The sequence below is a fragment of the Rhinoderma darwinii genome, chromosome 1, assembly GCF_050947455.1.
Source record: "Rhinoderma darwinii isolate aRhiDar2 chromosome 1, aRhiDar2.hap1, whole genome shotgun sequence".
NCBI lineage: Eukaryota > Metazoa > Chordata > Amphibia > Anura > Rhinodermatidae > Rhinoderma > Rhinoderma darwinii.
Genome location: NC_134687.1, coordinates 239954852 through 239973608, shown reverse-complemented (window position 1 = coordinate 239973608; position 18757 = coordinate 239954852). Strand labels below are relative to the sequence as shown.

Below are 18757 nucleotides of genomic sequence, written 5' to 3'. Positions count from 1 at the left end.
CTTGCCAGTCAGCGGACCATTGCCACTGATTTCAGCAATTAACCCCTTAAATGCGGCAACTGATTGCGTTCGCCGCATTTAAGAGGTCTGAAATATATTGGCAGCCCACACAAAGTAATTGTGGGGGCTGCCAATGCTTGTCATGGCAACTGGAGGCCAAGGCTGGTCCTCCTAGGCTTCCTGTCAGTGTGACTGTCACGTCACAATGACAGTTAGAATACATTACACTACGTAGGTAGTGTAATGTGTTCTGGCAGCGATCAAAGCTGCAAGTCCACAGTTCCCCCTAGTGGGACAAAAAAAAAATGTATTTAAAAAAAAAAGTTAATAAAGTGTAAAAATAAAAAGTTATGTTAAAAAAACAAGGACTGCTTTTTTCCCTATAAGTATATTATTATAGGAAAAAAATTAAAACATTAAAAAAAATTACACATATTTGATATCACCGCATTCGTAACAACCCAAACGATAAAACTATAATGTTATTTTCCCACAAGATGAACACCGCAAAAAAAAAAAATCAATAAAAAACTACGCCAGAATCGCTATTTTTTGGTTACCACCCCTCCCAAATTAGAGAGGAAAAAAAAAAGGTGATCAAAAAGTCGCATGTACCCCAAAATAGTACGAATAAAACCTACGACCTGTCCCGCAAAAAACAAGCCCTTACACAGCTTTTTTGACTGAAAAAATAAAAAAGTTATGGCTCTCAGAATATGGTGACACAGAAAATAAATTATTTTATAAAAAAGTTATTGTGCAAACGCAGCAAAACATTAAAAAAACGATATACATATGGTATCGCCGTAATCGTACCAACCCGCAGAATAAAAGTCAAATTGTCATTTATAGCACACGGTGAATGCTGTAAAAAAAAAAAAAAAATATTTGCAGAATTGCTTGTTTTTGGTCACCATGCTTGAAAAAAAAATAAATGGAATAAAAAGTGATACAAATCGCATGGACCCCAAAATGGTACCAATGAAAACTACAGATTGTCCCGCAACAAATAAGCCCTCACACCGCTCTGGTGGTGAAAAAATAAAGTTCTGGCTCTCAGAATATGGCGATGCAAAATGTGAAGTGTTCCAAAAGCGGATAAGATCGGGTGCCATTTATCAGTGCACTAAAATGAAAAAATGACCCTGGTAGCACTAGGACAACATATATACAATGAATGTCAACCAGCAGAGATTTCCCAACTACCACTAAATGATTGATATCTTTTTTAAGCTATAGAAGCAAACAGACAAACTACATAAATGTTTAAAAACAAACATGAATGCTGCTCGATAGGTAGTACAATAGGACAATGCCTATGTAGTATGTGGTACAAAGTACTGATGAAAAGCTGCAGGACGCTGAACTAAATCAACAGATGAATCAGGAAATAAATCCAGCAACAGAGCACGTTGTTTAAAACGTTACAGAGCCCCACTGACATGTTTCGCTACACATGTAGCATCCTTAGGGGTACTGGGGCTATAACTTTTTAAACAATGCAATGTTGCTGGATTTATTTCCGGATTGACCTCATGCTAATTTTTGCTAATTTTCGAAATTTTGGTGTTTTTCAGAAATAAATACTGAATTTATTGACCAAATTATTCCACTAAAATAAATTACAACATGTCACGAGAAAACAATCTCAGAATTACTTGGATAGGTAAAAGCATTCCAAAGTTATTACCACATAAAGTAACATGTCAGATTTGAAAAAAATCGGCTGTGTCCTGAAGGCCAAAACAGACTGGGTCCTGAAGGGGTTAAGTCAAGTATGGCTTTAAAGAGGCTCTGTCACCAGATTTTGCAACCCCCATCTGCTATTGCAGCAGATAGGCGCTGCAATGTAGATTACAGTAACGTTTTTATTTTTAAAAAACGAGCATTTTTGGCCAAGTTATGACCATTTTCGTATTTATGCAAATGAGGCTTGCAAAAGTACAATTGGGCGTGTTGAAAAGTAAAAGTACAACTGGGCGTGTATTGTGTATGTACATCGGGGCGTGTTTACAACTTTTACTAGCTGGGCGTTGTGTATAGAAGCATCATCCACTTCTCTTCAGAACGCCCAGCTTCTGGCAGTGCAGATCTGTGACGTCACTCACAGGTCCTGCATCGTGTCGGCACCAGAGGCTACAGTTGATTCTGCAGCAGCATCAGCATTTGCAGGTAAGTAGCTACATCAACTTACCTGCAAACGCCGATGTTGCTGCAGAATCATCTGTAGCCTCTGGTGCCGGTGTCCTCGCTCGTCTGACACGATGCAGGACCTGTGAGTGACGTCACAGCGTGATCTCTCGAGAACACGGCTGTGACTGCACTGCCAGAAGCTGGGCGTTCTGAAGAGAAGTGGATGATACTTCTCATCAGAACGACCAGCTAGTAAAAGTAGTAAACACGACCCGATGTACGCACATAATACACGCCCAGTTGTACTTTTACTTTTCAACACGCCCAATTGTACTTTTACTGTAAACACGCCCAGTTGTACTTTTACTGTAAACACGCCCAGTTGTACTTTTACTGTAAACACGCCCAGTTGTACTTTTACTGTAAACACACCCACTTGGACTTTTGCAAGCCTCATTTGCATAAATACGAAAATGGTCATAACTTGGCCAAAAATGCTCGTTTTTTTAAAATAAAAACGTTACTGTAATCTACATTGCAGCGCCTATCTGCTGCAATAGCAGATAGGGGCTGCAAAATCTGGTGACAGAGCCTCTTTAAATTGTATGTTGGGTCTTAAAAAACTAAAGGACAATGTGGCACTTCTCACAACATCTAGCACCCTCTGCAGCCTTCCTCACACTTCCACAGGTCTGTGATTACCTAATAAACATACAAAAATATTCATATGTACACTCCTCAACATTGAAATTGCAACACCAAGGAGGAAATGTTTTGGAATAGTGGAAATCACAGGATCAATAGAAACGTTAATGATATGCAAATGATAAAAAAATGAAAACAAATTATTCCAAACATCTTGATTTATTCAGTATCAAGTATGAGCGCCACGCGCAAAAATACTCGCACTTATACGCCTTGGCATGCTATCAACGAGGTTATTAATTGTTGTCTGAGGAAAGCTTGGGATGTGACTTCTAATTTTACTTGCAGTACAGAATGGATCACTACATGCCATTCTTCCAATCAGACGATATGCAGAGGTTCACCACCGCGCACCAGTTGCTATCATTCCTGTTCGTAGTTGTTCTCCCAACCATCAGGAAACTCAACTTTGACCAGGCCTGACATCTCGGCCTACGCGATCTGCTAGGGTGATAATCCAAGGTCTCACAGTTAAAAGATTCTTTCCCTCTCAGTTTCCGACTAGTGATAAGTCATATGTAATAACGGGCACGTTGACAAACAGGCATTGCACAATCATTCCACACCATTTAGTAAGATTTTTGAGGTTTCATGTGGCTAAAAAACTTTGTTTGCCATCTGGCTTTTATGCCCCTCCCACATGCCACAGATTAGATTAGAACATAAAATGTGATCAATTGCAGATCTTAGTGACATCTGCTACTTCCTCAATTTGCATAACTTTACGGCGTGCCCTTCTTGGTGTTGCAATTTAAATGTTGAGGGGTGTATATTTTCCCTTTAGCAGATGCTCTTCTCCTTGGGCCACCTATAGGCACACAGGCCTTCTTGCATGCTTAGTTTCAGGAGTATCTAATTGACTTTGTCACAAATAATAACCCAGTTAAAATATTTAACAGACACAAAACATTGGTATTGGAAATTGGTGAAGTCACACATTTGTGACATACACCAAATTTACAAACATATTCACAAAATTCATGTCTTGGCCGAAGGCTACAACTTGGTCTCTTACATCATTCCTAGTTTTAGTTATCTCATCATGTAAATTGACAGGAGACTTTTGTTGTATATTTTCCAATCTTTATAGATTGGCCAAAAGTATTTCAAGTTGTTGTCTGTTTCTTTTGGTATGTACCAATCTTTATTGGTATTCCTCTCATATAGGCATTGTGCGTTTTTCACAACATAAACTGATCAATATCTGATGAAAGAACGCCTCAAGATTTCCTCTAAGGGAATTCTGTATTTCTGGGGTTGATAGGATATATTTATTTAATCTCCAATTAAATTTATTACTAGGGAAAGGACTTTCATCAATAGAAAAAAAAAACGGAGCATGGCCTGACGATGTAATCTATCCATAGTGGATATCCGAGATTGCCTGTAGCAACCATTGAGCCGTTGTACAATAATCAATACGGGAATAAATATGATGAGGGTTGGAGTAGAAGCAAAAAAATTTTTTCGTCTAATGAAAACATCTCCAGCTGTCATAAAGCTCATTAGAGTGAAGCCAGGCAGTTAACGTCGGGTAAGGTTTCTTATGTGCCGTAGAGTCTAAATATAGATCTGCTATAATATTTAGATCACCAGATATTAACAGCTGTCCTTTATGTACCTTGTTAATTTTTTTTCATAAATGTATTTAACCCTTTCATGACCAAGTGTTATCGATGCCTCGATGACCAGCCCCATTTTTTCAAATCTGACATGTGTCCTTTTATGTGGTAAAAACTCTGGAATGCTTTTGCCTATCCAAGCGATTCAGATTGTTTTGTTATGACATATTATACTTTATGTTAGTGGAAAAATTTGGTCAATAAATTCATAGCTTATTTGTGAAAACCACCAAAATTTGCAAAAATTATAATTTTTCTAATTTTAAATGTAATCTACTTGTAAAGCAGATTATAATACCACACAAAATTGTTGCTAATTAACATCCCCCATATGTCTACTTTATATTTGCATTGTTTTTTGAACATTATTTTATTTTTCTAGGACGTTACAAGGCTTAGAACTTTAGCAGCGATTTCTCACATTTTAAAGAAAATTTCAAAAGGCTATTTTGTCAAGGACCAGTTCAGTTCTGAAATGGCTTTGAGGGCCTTAGGTACTAGCTAGACCCCATAAATCACCCCATTTTAAAAACTGCACCCCTCAAAGTATTCAAAACAGTATTCAGAAAGTTTATTAACCCTTTAGGCGTTTCACAGGAATTAAAGCAAGTAAAGGTGAAATTTACTAATTTAATTTTTTTTGCCGAAATTCATTTGTAATACATTTTCTTCTGTAACACAGAAGGTTTTACCAGAGAAATGCAACTCAATATTTTTTGCCCAGATTCTGCAGTTTTTAGAAATATCCCACATGTGGCCCTAGAGTGGTAATGGACTGAAGCACCGGCCTCAGAAGCAAAGGAGCACCTAGAGGATTTTGGGGTCTCCTTTTTTTAGAATATATTTTGGAGCTCTGTTTGGACCCACGGCAGAGCTCAGAAGGGAGGGAGCGCCATTTGGCTTTTGGAGCGCAAATTTTGCTTGGTAATAGTTCTGTTTGGTGTTTTCCTGGTATTTCAGTTTATAATGTGGGGGCATATGTGAGCTGGGCAGAGTACATCAGGGCATAATAAGAGGGTATAATAAGGGGGTAAATAAATAATTCATAGATGTGTGGCTGATGTCGCACTGATAAATGGCGCCCAATCTTATCCACTTTTGGACACTCTGCACAATTTCTGTCGCTATACTCTGATCGCCAGAACTTTTTTTTATTTTTTCTCCAATGGAGCTGTGTGAGGTCTTATTTGTTACGTTACAATCTGTAGTTTTCATTGGTACTATTTTAGGGTACGTGTGATTTTTTGATCACTTTTTATTCGATTTTTTGGCAAGCAAAGTGACAAAAAAAAAACAACATACATTTTGACAATGTTTTTTTGTCCTTTTTTTTTTTACAGTAATCACTGTGCGCTATAAATGACATTTTACTTTATTCTGCAGGTCGATACGATTATGGCGATACCATATGTATATAGTTATTTTTATGTTTTGTGGCGTTTGCACAATAAAATCACTTTTCTATAAAATTATTTATTTTCTGTGTCACTATATTCTGAGCCATAACTTTTTTATTTTTCAGTCAAAAAAGCTGTGTAAGGGCTTGTTTTTTGCGGGACGGGTTCTAGTTTTTATTGGTATTATTTTGGGGTGCATGCTAATTTTTGATCACTTTTTATTCTATATTTTGGGAGGGGTGCTGACCAAAAAAATAGTGATGCTAGTATTGTTTTTTAATTATTTGTTGCGGTGTTCACCGTGCGGGAAAAATAATATTATAGTTTTATAGTTGGGGTCGTTACGATCGCGGTGATAACAAATATGCGTACTTTAACGTTTTATTTTTTTCCCTATAATAAAAGACTTCTTATAGGAAAAAAAGTTTTTACACTTTTATAAAACATTTTTATTACTTTTTTTTTTTACTTGAAGACATGCAGCACTGATGGCTGCTATAATACATTACACTACCTAGGTAGTGTAACGTGTTATAAACGGTCAGTGTGACGTTGAGGGTATGTGCACACGTAGTGACCAAAAACGTCTGAAAATACAGAGCTGTTTTCAAGGGAAAACAGTCCCTGATTTTCAGACGTTTTTTGAGCAAATCGCGTTTTTCGCTGCGTTTTTTACGTCCGTTTTTGGAGCTGTTTTCATTGGAGTCTATGAGAAAACAGCTCCAAAAACGTCCAAAGAAGTGTCCTGCACTTCTTTTGACGAGGCTGTATTTTTACGCGTCGTCGTTTGACAGCTGTCAAACGACGACGCGTAAATGACAGGTCGTCTGCACAGTACGTCGACAAACCCATTCAAATGCATGGGCAGATGTTTGCCGACGTATTGTAGCCCTATTTTCAGACGTAAAACGAGGCATAATACGCCTCGTTTACGTCTGAAAATAGGTCGTGTGAACCCAGCCTGACAGTCACACTGACAGGAAGCCTATGAGAACCAGCTGGTCCTCATAGGCTTCCATGAATGGCAGACCGGAGGCTGTTGTATGGCCTCCGGTTTTGCTATGACGGCAGCACCCGCAATCGGTCCTCAGGAAAGTTTGTTGTAGCAACAAACTTTCCAGTTTGTTGCTACAACAAACTTCCCCTGCGATCACATGATCGGGACAAGAACCAATCAGGTCCCGGTCATGTTTCCGGGACCAGAGGCAGGGGATAACAGCGCGATCCAAGTGTCAGCACTACTCTGAGACACCCGAATCGCGCTTTTAACACCCACTGTGAATTCACGTCGGCGCTGCACAGAGCCCATCAAGCGCCGACGTGAATTTACTGTGGGCGGTCAGAAAACGGTTAATGACAGTGATCGTATTCTCTGCAGCCGAACCAATTGGTTCGGCTGTCAGAGAACAGGTTGCTGGGGAGCCGCGGACACTGACACAGCCGGCATCCGAGCGCTTTTCACAGCGCTATGCCGGCTGGAACAGAGATCGGTATATACACATCCTGGCAGCACGGGGTATGTGCGAAAAGGACGTCTATGTACAGATTGTCGGCATGAAATAGTTAAATAAGAAACTTGTAGCTTGTTAGGAGCATAGACATTACATATCGTGAACATATGATTATTAACCACTTCCTGACCAGGAGCTTTACCCCCCTTCCTGACCAGGCCCATTTTTACGTTTTAGCCATGTGCCAATTTTAAAGCAAATTGTTGTTCTATTATTTTTCCAACCTACATGTATTTGGTCTTGTTTTTATCAGAACATATTGGGCTTCCATATTGTGTAAAAAAAATAAATAACAGATATTTGACTTTAAAAATTATGGAAGGAATAATGGAAAAAAAAAATGTGAAAAAAATGTGAATGTGTTATTTTAGGTGATTTGCTTTTTATATCTGGTGCATGCCACTGGGTAAACACATCCGAATACATATTTGGCAACTTCTGCCGACTTCAACGATGCCAAATGTGTGCATTTCTTACACGCTGGGCGCAAAGTGGCGCTTACAATGAATGTTGCACAAACTGGCTTTTAGAGAAAAAAATTCCAAAGAAGGTTCGCTGACGCCATACGACCATTACAGCTGTTGTGGCGCTTCCAGTCCATAAAAACTGATGACCTATGATCATGATAGGCCATCAATATCTGATCGGTCATGGTCCGACACCCCCGATCAGCTGTTTTAAAGGGGCCTCAGTGCTCGTACGTGTACTGCTTCCTCTCCATTTCTTTACTGCTCACACTTTGAATCGTGGACACACTTGTAGCGGCGTTTTTTTACAGCTTCTCCCATTCAAGTGTATACTGTAATACTGTGAACCGCCGCTACACGTGTGTCCGCGATTCAGAGTGTGAGCAGTAAAGGAAATGAAGGGGAAGTGACGATCGTATGAGCATCTGGACCCCTTCAAAACAGCGGATCGGCGGGGCTGCGGGGAGACGGGCCACCACAGATCAGATAATGATGGCTTATCCTGAGGATAGGCCATCAATTTTTGTGGACTGGAAAATCTCATCTACTTGCCTTGTACTGTAATCCGCTGCAGACTTTGCCTGCGCAAAGCCACAAGTAAAATTTGCAGTGAATCTGCCACATCTAACGTCACCCTAAGGCCCAGCTCACACAGAGTTTTTGGGCGCTGATTTTGACGTGGAAACCGCGTCTAAATCACCGCCAATATACTGCCGAAATTGTTGGTTTTTTTCAAAGAAATCACGGGTCGCCGTCGGGTTTCCATGGCAGCCGCTATGTCAACGGAATAAAAAAAAAAGTTACGACTCATGGAATGCGACCGCGAAAAAACAAAAAATAATCCTTGGTCATTTACGCGCAAAATGGCCGGTTAATGGCTGATGGGCACAGATCCACAAAGAGGGAGGTGTCAGCAAATGGAGCTGGAAGTATTGAATTTTGTCTGGATGCTGTCATGAGGTTCTCCTTGATCCTGAAAAAGTGCAGACGCGGTTTGGGCAAACAATAGGCCCTATCAATTTCCAGATCTGAAAGCGTAGTTTGGGCAATATTGCGGACATCAATTTTTGTGAAAAATCTTAATTCATTCGGGGGAACCGACTGTGTCACCTCTAAATTTTACGTTTTTCATCTTCAGCGGTCTTCCATGTCTGCTATTTTAATAGCATCAATTTCATCTTCAGTGGCGTTATATGCGTCTAGCAGTTTGTTATGTGTGGTTGATATCCCTCTTACTTTAGAATCTATCTGATCTACTCTTTCCTCTATTTCTTCCACCTGAGAATGGAGTTTTTTTTAAAAAGAGGTTTGTTAGATCGTTGTTTAACAACCAAAAGCAATTACCATCTCTTTCATTAAATCCACTGTTACCACATCAGATGAAGCTGGAATATGAGCTATGAACTGCGACCCGTTTTAATAATGTACAGTCACTTACTTGCGTATAGTTTTTGGTTGCACGAAATCCATGCTTGTCTCCATTACATACAGTGGGGGAGGAAGGCAATCCATTGATCCCTGACTTTGCATTATGACTGAGAATATGGCTATGGATGTCGCTCTCACCCGCTTCATGCTCTGCAAAGCTATCTTGAGCCTGTTCTGTGGAACAGGGACTAACATCCACCTCTGTGGTCACCTCAGAGCTAGTCTCAGGACTAGCGCTAAAGTTGTCGACTGCGGGCGGTCTTGAGGGCCGTGCACTAAAGTAGCGCCGGCACGCTTGTCTGAAACATCCGGGACTTCCAAAGAGCATATCCATCCATGCTCCAGCCCTGGAAAAAAGTCCTTCAAGAATTTTAACTGAGCTTTATTTTTCCTCCTTGTCCATGATAGGCATCAAATGTAGCGGTGGAAATAGGAAAAAGCAGCGGAGGAAGGAGCGAAATATATCGGTGTCGTCTGTGTCTGTCCCAATAATCAGGCCAGCAATTGCACCCATGAATGAGGCATAGTAAGGCAGGTTTAATAGCAGAGGAAAAACCCTTATATTGCTCTGAATAGCTAGAAGTGGCATGGAAGGCATTTTTGGACGTGGGTATACCTACTGTGTTTATTTATTTTTATATGTGATGTAAGGAAATTAGAATTTTAAAAAAACTTGTTTTACATTTTTTTTATTAATATTTGTTAGCCCCCTTAGGGGGCTTGATTGAACCTGTGGTCATCAGATCACTTATGCCATAGACGGCAATATTACAGTACTACAGTCTATGGCAAAATCAGTGCATTGATATTGAGACCTGCCACAGGCAAAGCTCAATAGCAATATTCCTATAGCAGGCCTGGGAGCGTTCAGAAGGCTGCCGACTGCTATAGGAACACATTGGCTCCCGCGATCTCGCTGCAGGGGAGCTGGCGACCAGCCCCAAACCAAAAGTGAAAGTAAAAAAACCTGACCCCGGCATCTGATGGGTTAAATGTTTGCGATCAGAGATTTCTGTGATCGCAAGCATTGCCCTGATGGGTAACACAGAGACCCGGTGGCTATGGCACCCGCTCGTCTTCTGAGGGGGCGCCACTTTTAAATAACCCTTTCCCGAAATAAATTGGCAGATTAGCGAGGGGAAAGGGTTCATAAATGTGCCGCATGTTACTCCAGCAAATTGGTTGCTAAAGACTGGCATATGAAACAGTCTTAATAAATATGCCCTATTGTATAATTGAAAAGCATGAGAAATGCTTATTTATTTCATTTAATTAGCGGAGAAGTACGGATCTGTAATACAGAACCCATTGACTTCTATGCTGTACCACCATATGCCTCCAATTCCATATGGAGGTTTTTCCTTTCAGATTCCATATAAATGTGGCAGATAAAAAACGGTGCCATGTTTCAATGGTGCACTGCTTCTAGAGCAGAAAACCTCTACAGTGCCAAACAGAGTGAAAGGGATGCTGTGGGCCTCCGTATAGGCTTCGTCACACGGACACTGTTACCCCATGATGTCACCATTTTCGTACACTGGGAGAAAGAGTTTTTCCACCGTGTAATATGGACTTAAGTATCATTTACATGTCTTCATCCCATGTGTGAATCTTGGTAATAGAGTCGGACAGAGCCCTGTCGACATTTAAAGGAACAGTGTCATCACAAATTTTTTTTTTATATGTTAAAGATGTTAGTGCTTTATTAAAAACGTTTATATTTATTTGTGTTTTACTTTTTCTTATTTTTACACTTTTTCTTCCCTATGGGGGCTGCCATTTTTTGTTCCATTTCTGTATGTGTCGATTAACGACACATACAGACATGGAATACGGCAGCCACAGTCCCATAGGGACTGCGAACGGCTCCCGTCCCATTCACTTCTGTGTACGGCGTCTGTGTGGGAACTGCGCATGCGCCGCTCCCACACAGTCCAATTTGAAATTGGCGCCGTCCGGCGCCATTTTCCTGTGGACCGGAAGTCGCGGCCGGACAGTAATATTACTACTTCCGGTCGCGGCTTCCGGACTTGTGCACTTGGACCAGCGGCAGCAGACGGAGCGGACGGGCCGGAGGGAGCCGCGGCGGCAGGAGCAGGTAAGAGATTTCAATGTATGTTCGTGTTTGTGTGTGTTTACTACTGTATGTAAACCTACTATACTGTGTGTTAGCTCAAAAAATGGCGACACACAGTGTAGGAGGTTACACCGTTCAAACCCCTCGTTTATCCCGGCACTAGCCAGGATAAAGGAGGGGGGGATGCTGAGAGCTCACTAGAGCGAGGGCTTTTTACCCAATTTTGCAATGCTGCAATTTTGTGAATAGCTCCATCTAGTGACCAGAAATGGGAAATATTATAAATTAGAATTAATTTATAATATTTCCTGACTCGTGAAAAAAATAAAAAAAAATTGAACAATGTTTAATCACCCACACACTAAATGTTTAATTTAAAAAAAACAAACATGTTTTTCTGGCAACACATTCCCTTTAATACCTAGTTGGAAAAAGACAATCACAAAAGGGAAACGGAGATATGTATTGCAATGCATCTTGTCACAGTCTGTCTTATATAGTCATTATGTGATATAAATACCTATGTATCTCATTTATTTTTGTCCCATGATATATAAATGTAGTCTTTTGACCTTGTACTTGCCTGCCTTAGCATCTTGAGATACTCAATGCTCCTTATTTCAGATCATCTTCTTTCAAATCTTTAGTCATCATATGACAAGCATGATCAATAATCAAAGAGGATTTTCACCCAAAAAGTCATATACCAGTACATCATATGTTAGAGCCATAGCTAACGTTTGATAATTATGTTTGTTTTACTTTATTGTTCCCATTTTTTTTATTTTGTTGCATTGGCCGGTTTTGCAAAAGTTACAACAGGAAGGGCTTTTAACTGGCGTCTCGGTAAGTTTTCACTTTATTATTGATTGAACATATTGACAAAATGACAGTTTTTTGTCAGTTTCTGAGAAGCTAATTCAAAAGTAACAACCAATATGGCTACATTTGCTGTTGTCACTTTTGCTAAAATGGCTGCCGCAACAAAACAGAATTGCCTAGGAAAGAGAGAAACTCTGTTTCTAGCACGGAAAACCATAGCACAGCATTGGATGAATGATCGACTTCCATCAATTGGTCATTGGAAGGGATTGGTAAATTCAGTCATACCTTTCGAGAAAGTTGTATTTATGAATCGTGGGTGTAGTACTAAATTTTCTAAGGTCTGGGATATTTGGAATAACTCCCCTCTGACAGTCAACCCCTCCATTGGTTCACCAAATAATGTGAGATAGGAATATAGGTGGCCCAAATTTTAGTATGTATCTCCAAGAATTTGCTGTGCTGGATTTATCAGACGCTCATGGGCGACATGGGTCCTAGGTTGTTTTGTGTTCTTTTATATTTGTTTTGGTTTTTGTCTCTATATTACCATTGTCATACATATGTCGAAGCAAATAATTCACTGTATTTTAACGATATATATTGTGCTCCCACAAATATGAACATTTGAAAATTCACTGAAGTGATAAATGAGTAAAATGTATAATTTTTATTTCATAGCTATCTAAAAACAGGGGTACAATCACCACTGTGAAAAGCCCAACCGTGTATTTAAAAACGTATTAAACACAATACTCCCAGTCCTAGTTAGTTTGCGAACCCTTTGTGACTGGGTATGTAAACAGAGATATCAAAATATAGAATCAGCGTATAACATTGGTAAAGCAGTGGTTTGGACCCTCGTTCACACAGGAGCCTGCGTTAACCGCACCAGATTCTCCCAATGTACAGATGCACAACAATGCCACTGCCCCCTACGCAAAATTCCCTCACTTCACCCTGCTTTACCAATGTTATACGCTGATTCCATATTCCATGATATCCATCCGTTTTTAAATACACGGTTGGGCTTTTCACAGTGGTGATTGTACCCCTGTTTTTAGATAGCTATGAAATAAAAATTATATGTCCAAGCAAACCAGTCTACTCGCTATTGTCTATGACATATCATCATATTGCAATGCTCTATGTATACTCATTACTTGATTTGCTGTAAGTAAATGTTCTTGATCCAATGTGCCATGTTTTGTAATTAGAGATGTATGATTGATTTTATACTTGTTATTGTAACAGTTCTTAATAAAACGAGTTTAAAAAAAAAAATAATTGCCTAGGAAATATAATTACTAGGGCCTCATGCAAGCAGCCCTGCCCGTAGTCACAGTCTTTGATTACGGGCACGGCAGGCTACTGTCGGTCACGGACAGCTACCCGCATATTTGGCCTTTGCTCCCTAATAAAGTATGGGAGCACGGGCCGTAAAAAGCAAAAGATAAGACATGTCCTATCTTTAGCGGAGGCTTTCTACGGCCCGGACAACTTCCCGCAAATATACGGGAAGGTGTACATGGGAATTGGTCCGTAATTGCGGTCCGCAATTACGGACTAAATCTACGGTCGTGGGCATGGGGCCTAAACAGCAGTTTTAATCCAACAGTATTGCTAAGTGGAGATTGATTATTGTAAACAAGTCCTAAAGTCTTGCTCCACCCCACCTCATGGCGTGAGTTACACCATTCGGTACATTCCTCTAGTGGTAAGATTGGCTCTAGGTTCTTCCCTTCATTCTAACTTCAAGACTGCTTAAAGATCAAAGACAGGCTGGTACCCAGGCAGTACACCAGACCAGTAATGCTGAAGAGTTATATTATTTGGGGAATACGTAGGAGAAAAATTAAGTAAACCTTCCAGTGTACGTCTTCTCTTCCGGCCTAAATGAGTGAATTCCACTCGATACTGTGGAGCGGTTGTCAAGATGCTGGACTTTTGATGTGCATGACTATGCACCAATATTTTGCAGTGTTTAATCTGCAATGTTTTATATAAACAATTACAGATGTGTTTCCAGATTTTTTTCTATACTAGCAAATTCAGTATTTGAAAATCTCCTTTTTAAGTGGATCATATTCCTTTCACTATTTGGTGTATAGTCCATTTCCCGCTAGTTATTTTACGGTTTAGATCAAGACACAGCTTATGTTATCCTATCCTTACTAATAATGAGTAGGTAAGTCAAATTCTCCCACATGATCAGAACGCACATGTCCTAAAGTATTCTGTACTGCTGCATATCCTTTATTTACTCATCTCAAGACATGAGAGGAATGAAAACAGTTTGCAAAAAGGAGTGCTAAAGTTATTCATAGAAAGTGATGTGGTTACTATTACAAAAAAAATAAAAAGTAAATTAGAAGTTAGAGCAGGAGCCAAAAGTTGGTATTTACTCATTGTTATACTTTATTTTTGCCAAAAAGTGAAAACCAACAAGGCTGCACTTTGTTGTCAACGACAGCAAAAATGGCCAAAGCAACAAAACAGAAAAATCCCAATATCTCTGTAAAACAAACCTAGTTACCACAGTTTGGCTAGTGCTCTGACTTCTAAATGACTAATATATAGACAATTTTCACGTTTTGGGTGAAAATCTTTGTTAATAAAATGACCTCCTTCAATAAATGCATTGAAAACTTGAATAGAATTTATGCATAAAAGAACAGAAAATAAATATAATACTGTGTACAATGAACAAAATCGAAAAAATAAAGTAGAGTATTAAAAAAGACAATATTAAAAATAGTCTTGACAATATGGTACCTGTGAAAAATATTGATGTAATCTGATGTAGCTTGACTAATTATTTTAATTTTTTTACCTTCTTTTAGCTTTGATGTTGAAAATGGCTTATCAGCTGGTAGAAGCCCCTTGGACTCCCAAGCCAGTCCAGGATCAGGTCTGGTTTTGCAGGGCAACTTCCCACACAGCCAGAGAAGAGAGTCTTTTCTTTACCGTTCCGACAGTGACTATGACCTTTCTCCAAAAGCCATGTCAAGGAACTCTTCAATTGCCAGTGACCTGTGAGTATAAGTGGACGACACGATTCCTCTGGGTTACTTAGCAGCTTCAGAAAATGCAGAATACTTTTCATAGTAAAATACTGAAACAATATTTATAAAATATGCACAGTATAGAAAACATACCACGAGAATTAGCCCATTCTTACGTCCATGAATATCCATTAGTATAAAACGGAATATTTACTCCTAGATACTACCTCTTCATTTCAAAAGCCAATTGGAAATTAACGGATATGTGCATTCATAATGGCAACATGTTGGTCTGTAGCCCACGTATGGCACCAATGTTTTTCTAGTGCATAGTGTCATACAAGACCTTGGCGGTTACTGACCGGTTCCAATGAAATAATCTACAGTCTAAATATGACGGTAAATGTTCAAACAAACGTTCACAATTATTACTGCACAGGAAGTTGTAAAGAAAAAACATTGATATATCTGGTGCTTTCCCCTTAGGCATGGAGAAGACATGATAGTGACTCCTTTTGCACAGGTAAGTGATTTATCTCTGAACATAAATAAAGGCTTCTGTATTGTACATTACGTGCCCATACTGTACATCCATAGGTCTTTAACTTTACACAGGGGTACACTGTTTTTTTTTTCATCTATTCCGTATTGGGGTATGCCCAAACACATGCCATATTATGGAGCTACTGCCAAACTACATGGGCCTGAACTCATTTTTAAGAATACAATCGGAATGACTCTTGTAATGGAAATCAGGACAGAATAAAAGCAGTTAGCAGCACAGTCTATAGAAATACCAAATTCATTCAGAAAACTGCAGAAGTACAATGCTGATAAGTACATATGAATTATTTGTTCAGAAATCTTGTTATAAAACGTTAACAGACTTTATACAACTTAATCCAAAATCATTATTAGAGAAAGGAGACAAGAAGGGACATTGTGGGTTATTAATCAATACTGGCATACTGTCCAAGTGGTGCCATATTTTTCAACAGGGTGCACACCATGTTGAGGAGTATGGTGCGGAGGTTTAAACAACGCCAGATCGAACCAGGTCTAATCATAAGTTCTGGTTTTACTATTGATTTGTATAGCAGTGAAACTATGTTCCCATCATGTGCATCTATGTCCCATTAGGTTTTATATTTGCCTTGGTAGAAGCTTCTGGGCAATGGTTGCTACAGTTAAGATTACTATTTACGAATATGCCCAAGTCCTTTTCTCTGTCAGTTTTACCTAATATTTTCACAGGAGTAGAGCAGCTTTAAAGGGGGGGTTCTCTGGGAGATATAATATATATTTTTTTTGTTTAGCCTGCTTATTCTTGAAGAGTAAAAGGGCTATTCAATACAATGTGACACAAACTGTGGGGAGCAGGGAGCCATGTATTTACTTGAGCGGCACTACAATGTTTTCATGTAGTGGCGCCGAGTTGAGTGAGTGACGTAGGGAGGCAGGATTTTTTTTTTAAACATTGTATATATATATATATAAAAAAAAGTACATATATATATATATATATATATATATATATATATATATAGGACAGAACGTAGAACACATGTTGTCGCCTAAAAAAGGTATAGCATATTGATCAGAGAGTTCTGAATCCGTGATGCATGGCTCAGCTCCCCTCTGTCGTCTTCTTGGTCCTCTTTCGATCCTCCTGGGACCCCTTGGGTCAGCATCTTCTCCCTGCCAACAGTAGATTTTGCCTGTGGCATAATCATCAAGGTCTCGCTGCCATTTTTGGCGCTTTGTTTTCTCAATATCTCCCCGAAATTTCTGTAGGTAAGAGGTAGCTTTATCTTTTAAAGTTGTCAAATCTTGAGAGGAGACCATCTCCTTTAGCCGAGTATCCCTTTCACTCAGGCGTACTTTAACCAGATCAATCTCTTTTTGCAGATATTCAAGATTCAGTAGCAAAAGATCCTGAGAATATTTGTTTGAGATAGCTTCAAATCTCTCAAATGCTACGTTTGTAGGGAAGAGATTAGGTCTCAGATGTGAGCGCATACCGCGTGGTATTCGGAGGCATCTGTAGTACTCAACGAGCGTGGATAGATGTAATTCAAGGGAGATTAATCTCTTGGAATCTGCCTCCCATTTTCAACAGTGGGTACACTTAGGAAGGTAACATCTCCTGATAGGCCCTGAAGGATACGGTCAGCGTCCTCCTTGGTATAGGTAAAAACTTGAGGTGTAATCACACCTATATCCAGCTCATCTTCAGTTGACAACATTTTGAAATGGGTGCACGTGTTCGATTCAATATATACAGTCCAGCAATAGATGAACACAGCACTCCAAACAACAAGGAATCAGGCCATGTGCTCGTCACCAGGGGATGAATCAATTCCCCCTTTTCTTTTTAGAGATCGGAGAAAACGTAGAACACAGTGACGGCACCAGGACTTCAAGGCAGATGAAAGCAAAGTGGATTTATTCACCTCAAAAAACAGCAGCAACGTTTCGGTTCAAGAGGAACATTTCTCAAGCCATGACAAACTAACAATAGTGCCAAGTATATATAGGGAGGACGCACATCAATTGGCAATAAAAAAAATTGACTGTACAATTCTCATTGAATACATCAAAATGTGGTTATCACAGTGTATTACAAACATTATGAATGGAGTGCAACAATGAATCTTCAGAAAGACATCAGTAGATAACAGTGTATTTGAAAACATAACTACACATCATGAATAGTGAATAATAGGTGCAATAGGATTAATTAGGAGGACAGCAGAGGCCAATTATTAATTAATTTAGATCCCTAAACTTACAGTTTACGATCTCTCCATGTACCCAGCATGTAATGTTCGCGCGCATCGACTGCGTATGCTCCAAGATGGCGTCGAAACCGGATATTGATTCCGGTGGAACGCATCGTGCAGCGCAATCGCTACTGCGCATGCGCCGAGACGGAACAAACGTTCTAGTCCCATTGCGCAGGAGCATGTGGCGATATAGATAGAAGATATAGAGTATGTAAATTGTGCAAGATTTAGCCCCATAACAGGTCCGGAGGATCACATTTAGCACTAAACTGCACAGATAAAGATATTAAGAAATTATTAATAGAAATAGGTATGGGCTTATGAACAAGAAGGTTTGTATACTATTCACGTCCCATTGAGAAATCATGTGACTGTAGTCACCAATGGGATTAATAGAAAAGCCATATTCAATAGAACTTAATAATCCCAGACAGGAGTGTCCAATTTATCAGACATCTCATGCTGGGAAAAAGATCATAGACCACATATATATAGAAATATGTATTTTTTTATTCATCAGGTGCTAGTCAATAGAGAAATAAAATATGGTAAAGCCATACTCCAGACTTCATAAAATATAAATTTATGCACATTAATGTACCACATAGCTGAGATCAATACTGGATATAGAAATATATAAACAAACAATTCCATATGGGACTCAATGATCCCAATACATAGGCCTCTGCTGCTTTCCGAAATCCTTCATGATGCTTGACAAATTCGTATGTTTCTAAAAGAGTGTAAAAATTAATTAATTAATCCTATTGCACCTATTATTCACTATTCATGATGTGTAGTTAT

The 18757-nt window shown here is 39.4% G+C and overlaps 1 protein-coding gene and 1 long non-coding RNA gene across 3 annotated transcripts in view; one reads left to right on the top strand and one right to left on the bottom strand.

Moving 5' to 3' along the window:
• PDE4C (phosphodiesterase 4C) overlaps positions 1-18757 on the top strand; it is a 224205-nt gene that overhangs the window by 61138 nt on the left and 144310 nt on the right. Inside the window, exons 2-3 of the mRNA XM_075863060.1 lie at positions 15006-15197; positions 15654-15690. Of these exons, the coding sequence (XP_075719175.1) occupies positions 15006-15197; positions 15654-15690 (229 nt within the window). The remainder of the gene's footprint in view (positions 1-15005; positions 15198-15653; positions 15691-18757) is intronic.
• Positions 1-18757, bottom strand: part of LOC142760150 (uncharacterized) — a 352257-nt gene that overhangs the window by 276688 nt on the left and 56812 nt on the right. For both annotated transcript variants that reach the window (XR_012883252.1, XR_012883253.1), the window contains exon 2: positions 14996-15195. This is a non-coding gene — a long non-coding RNA (uncharacterized LOC142760150). The remainder of the gene's footprint in view (positions 1-14995; positions 15196-18757) is intronic.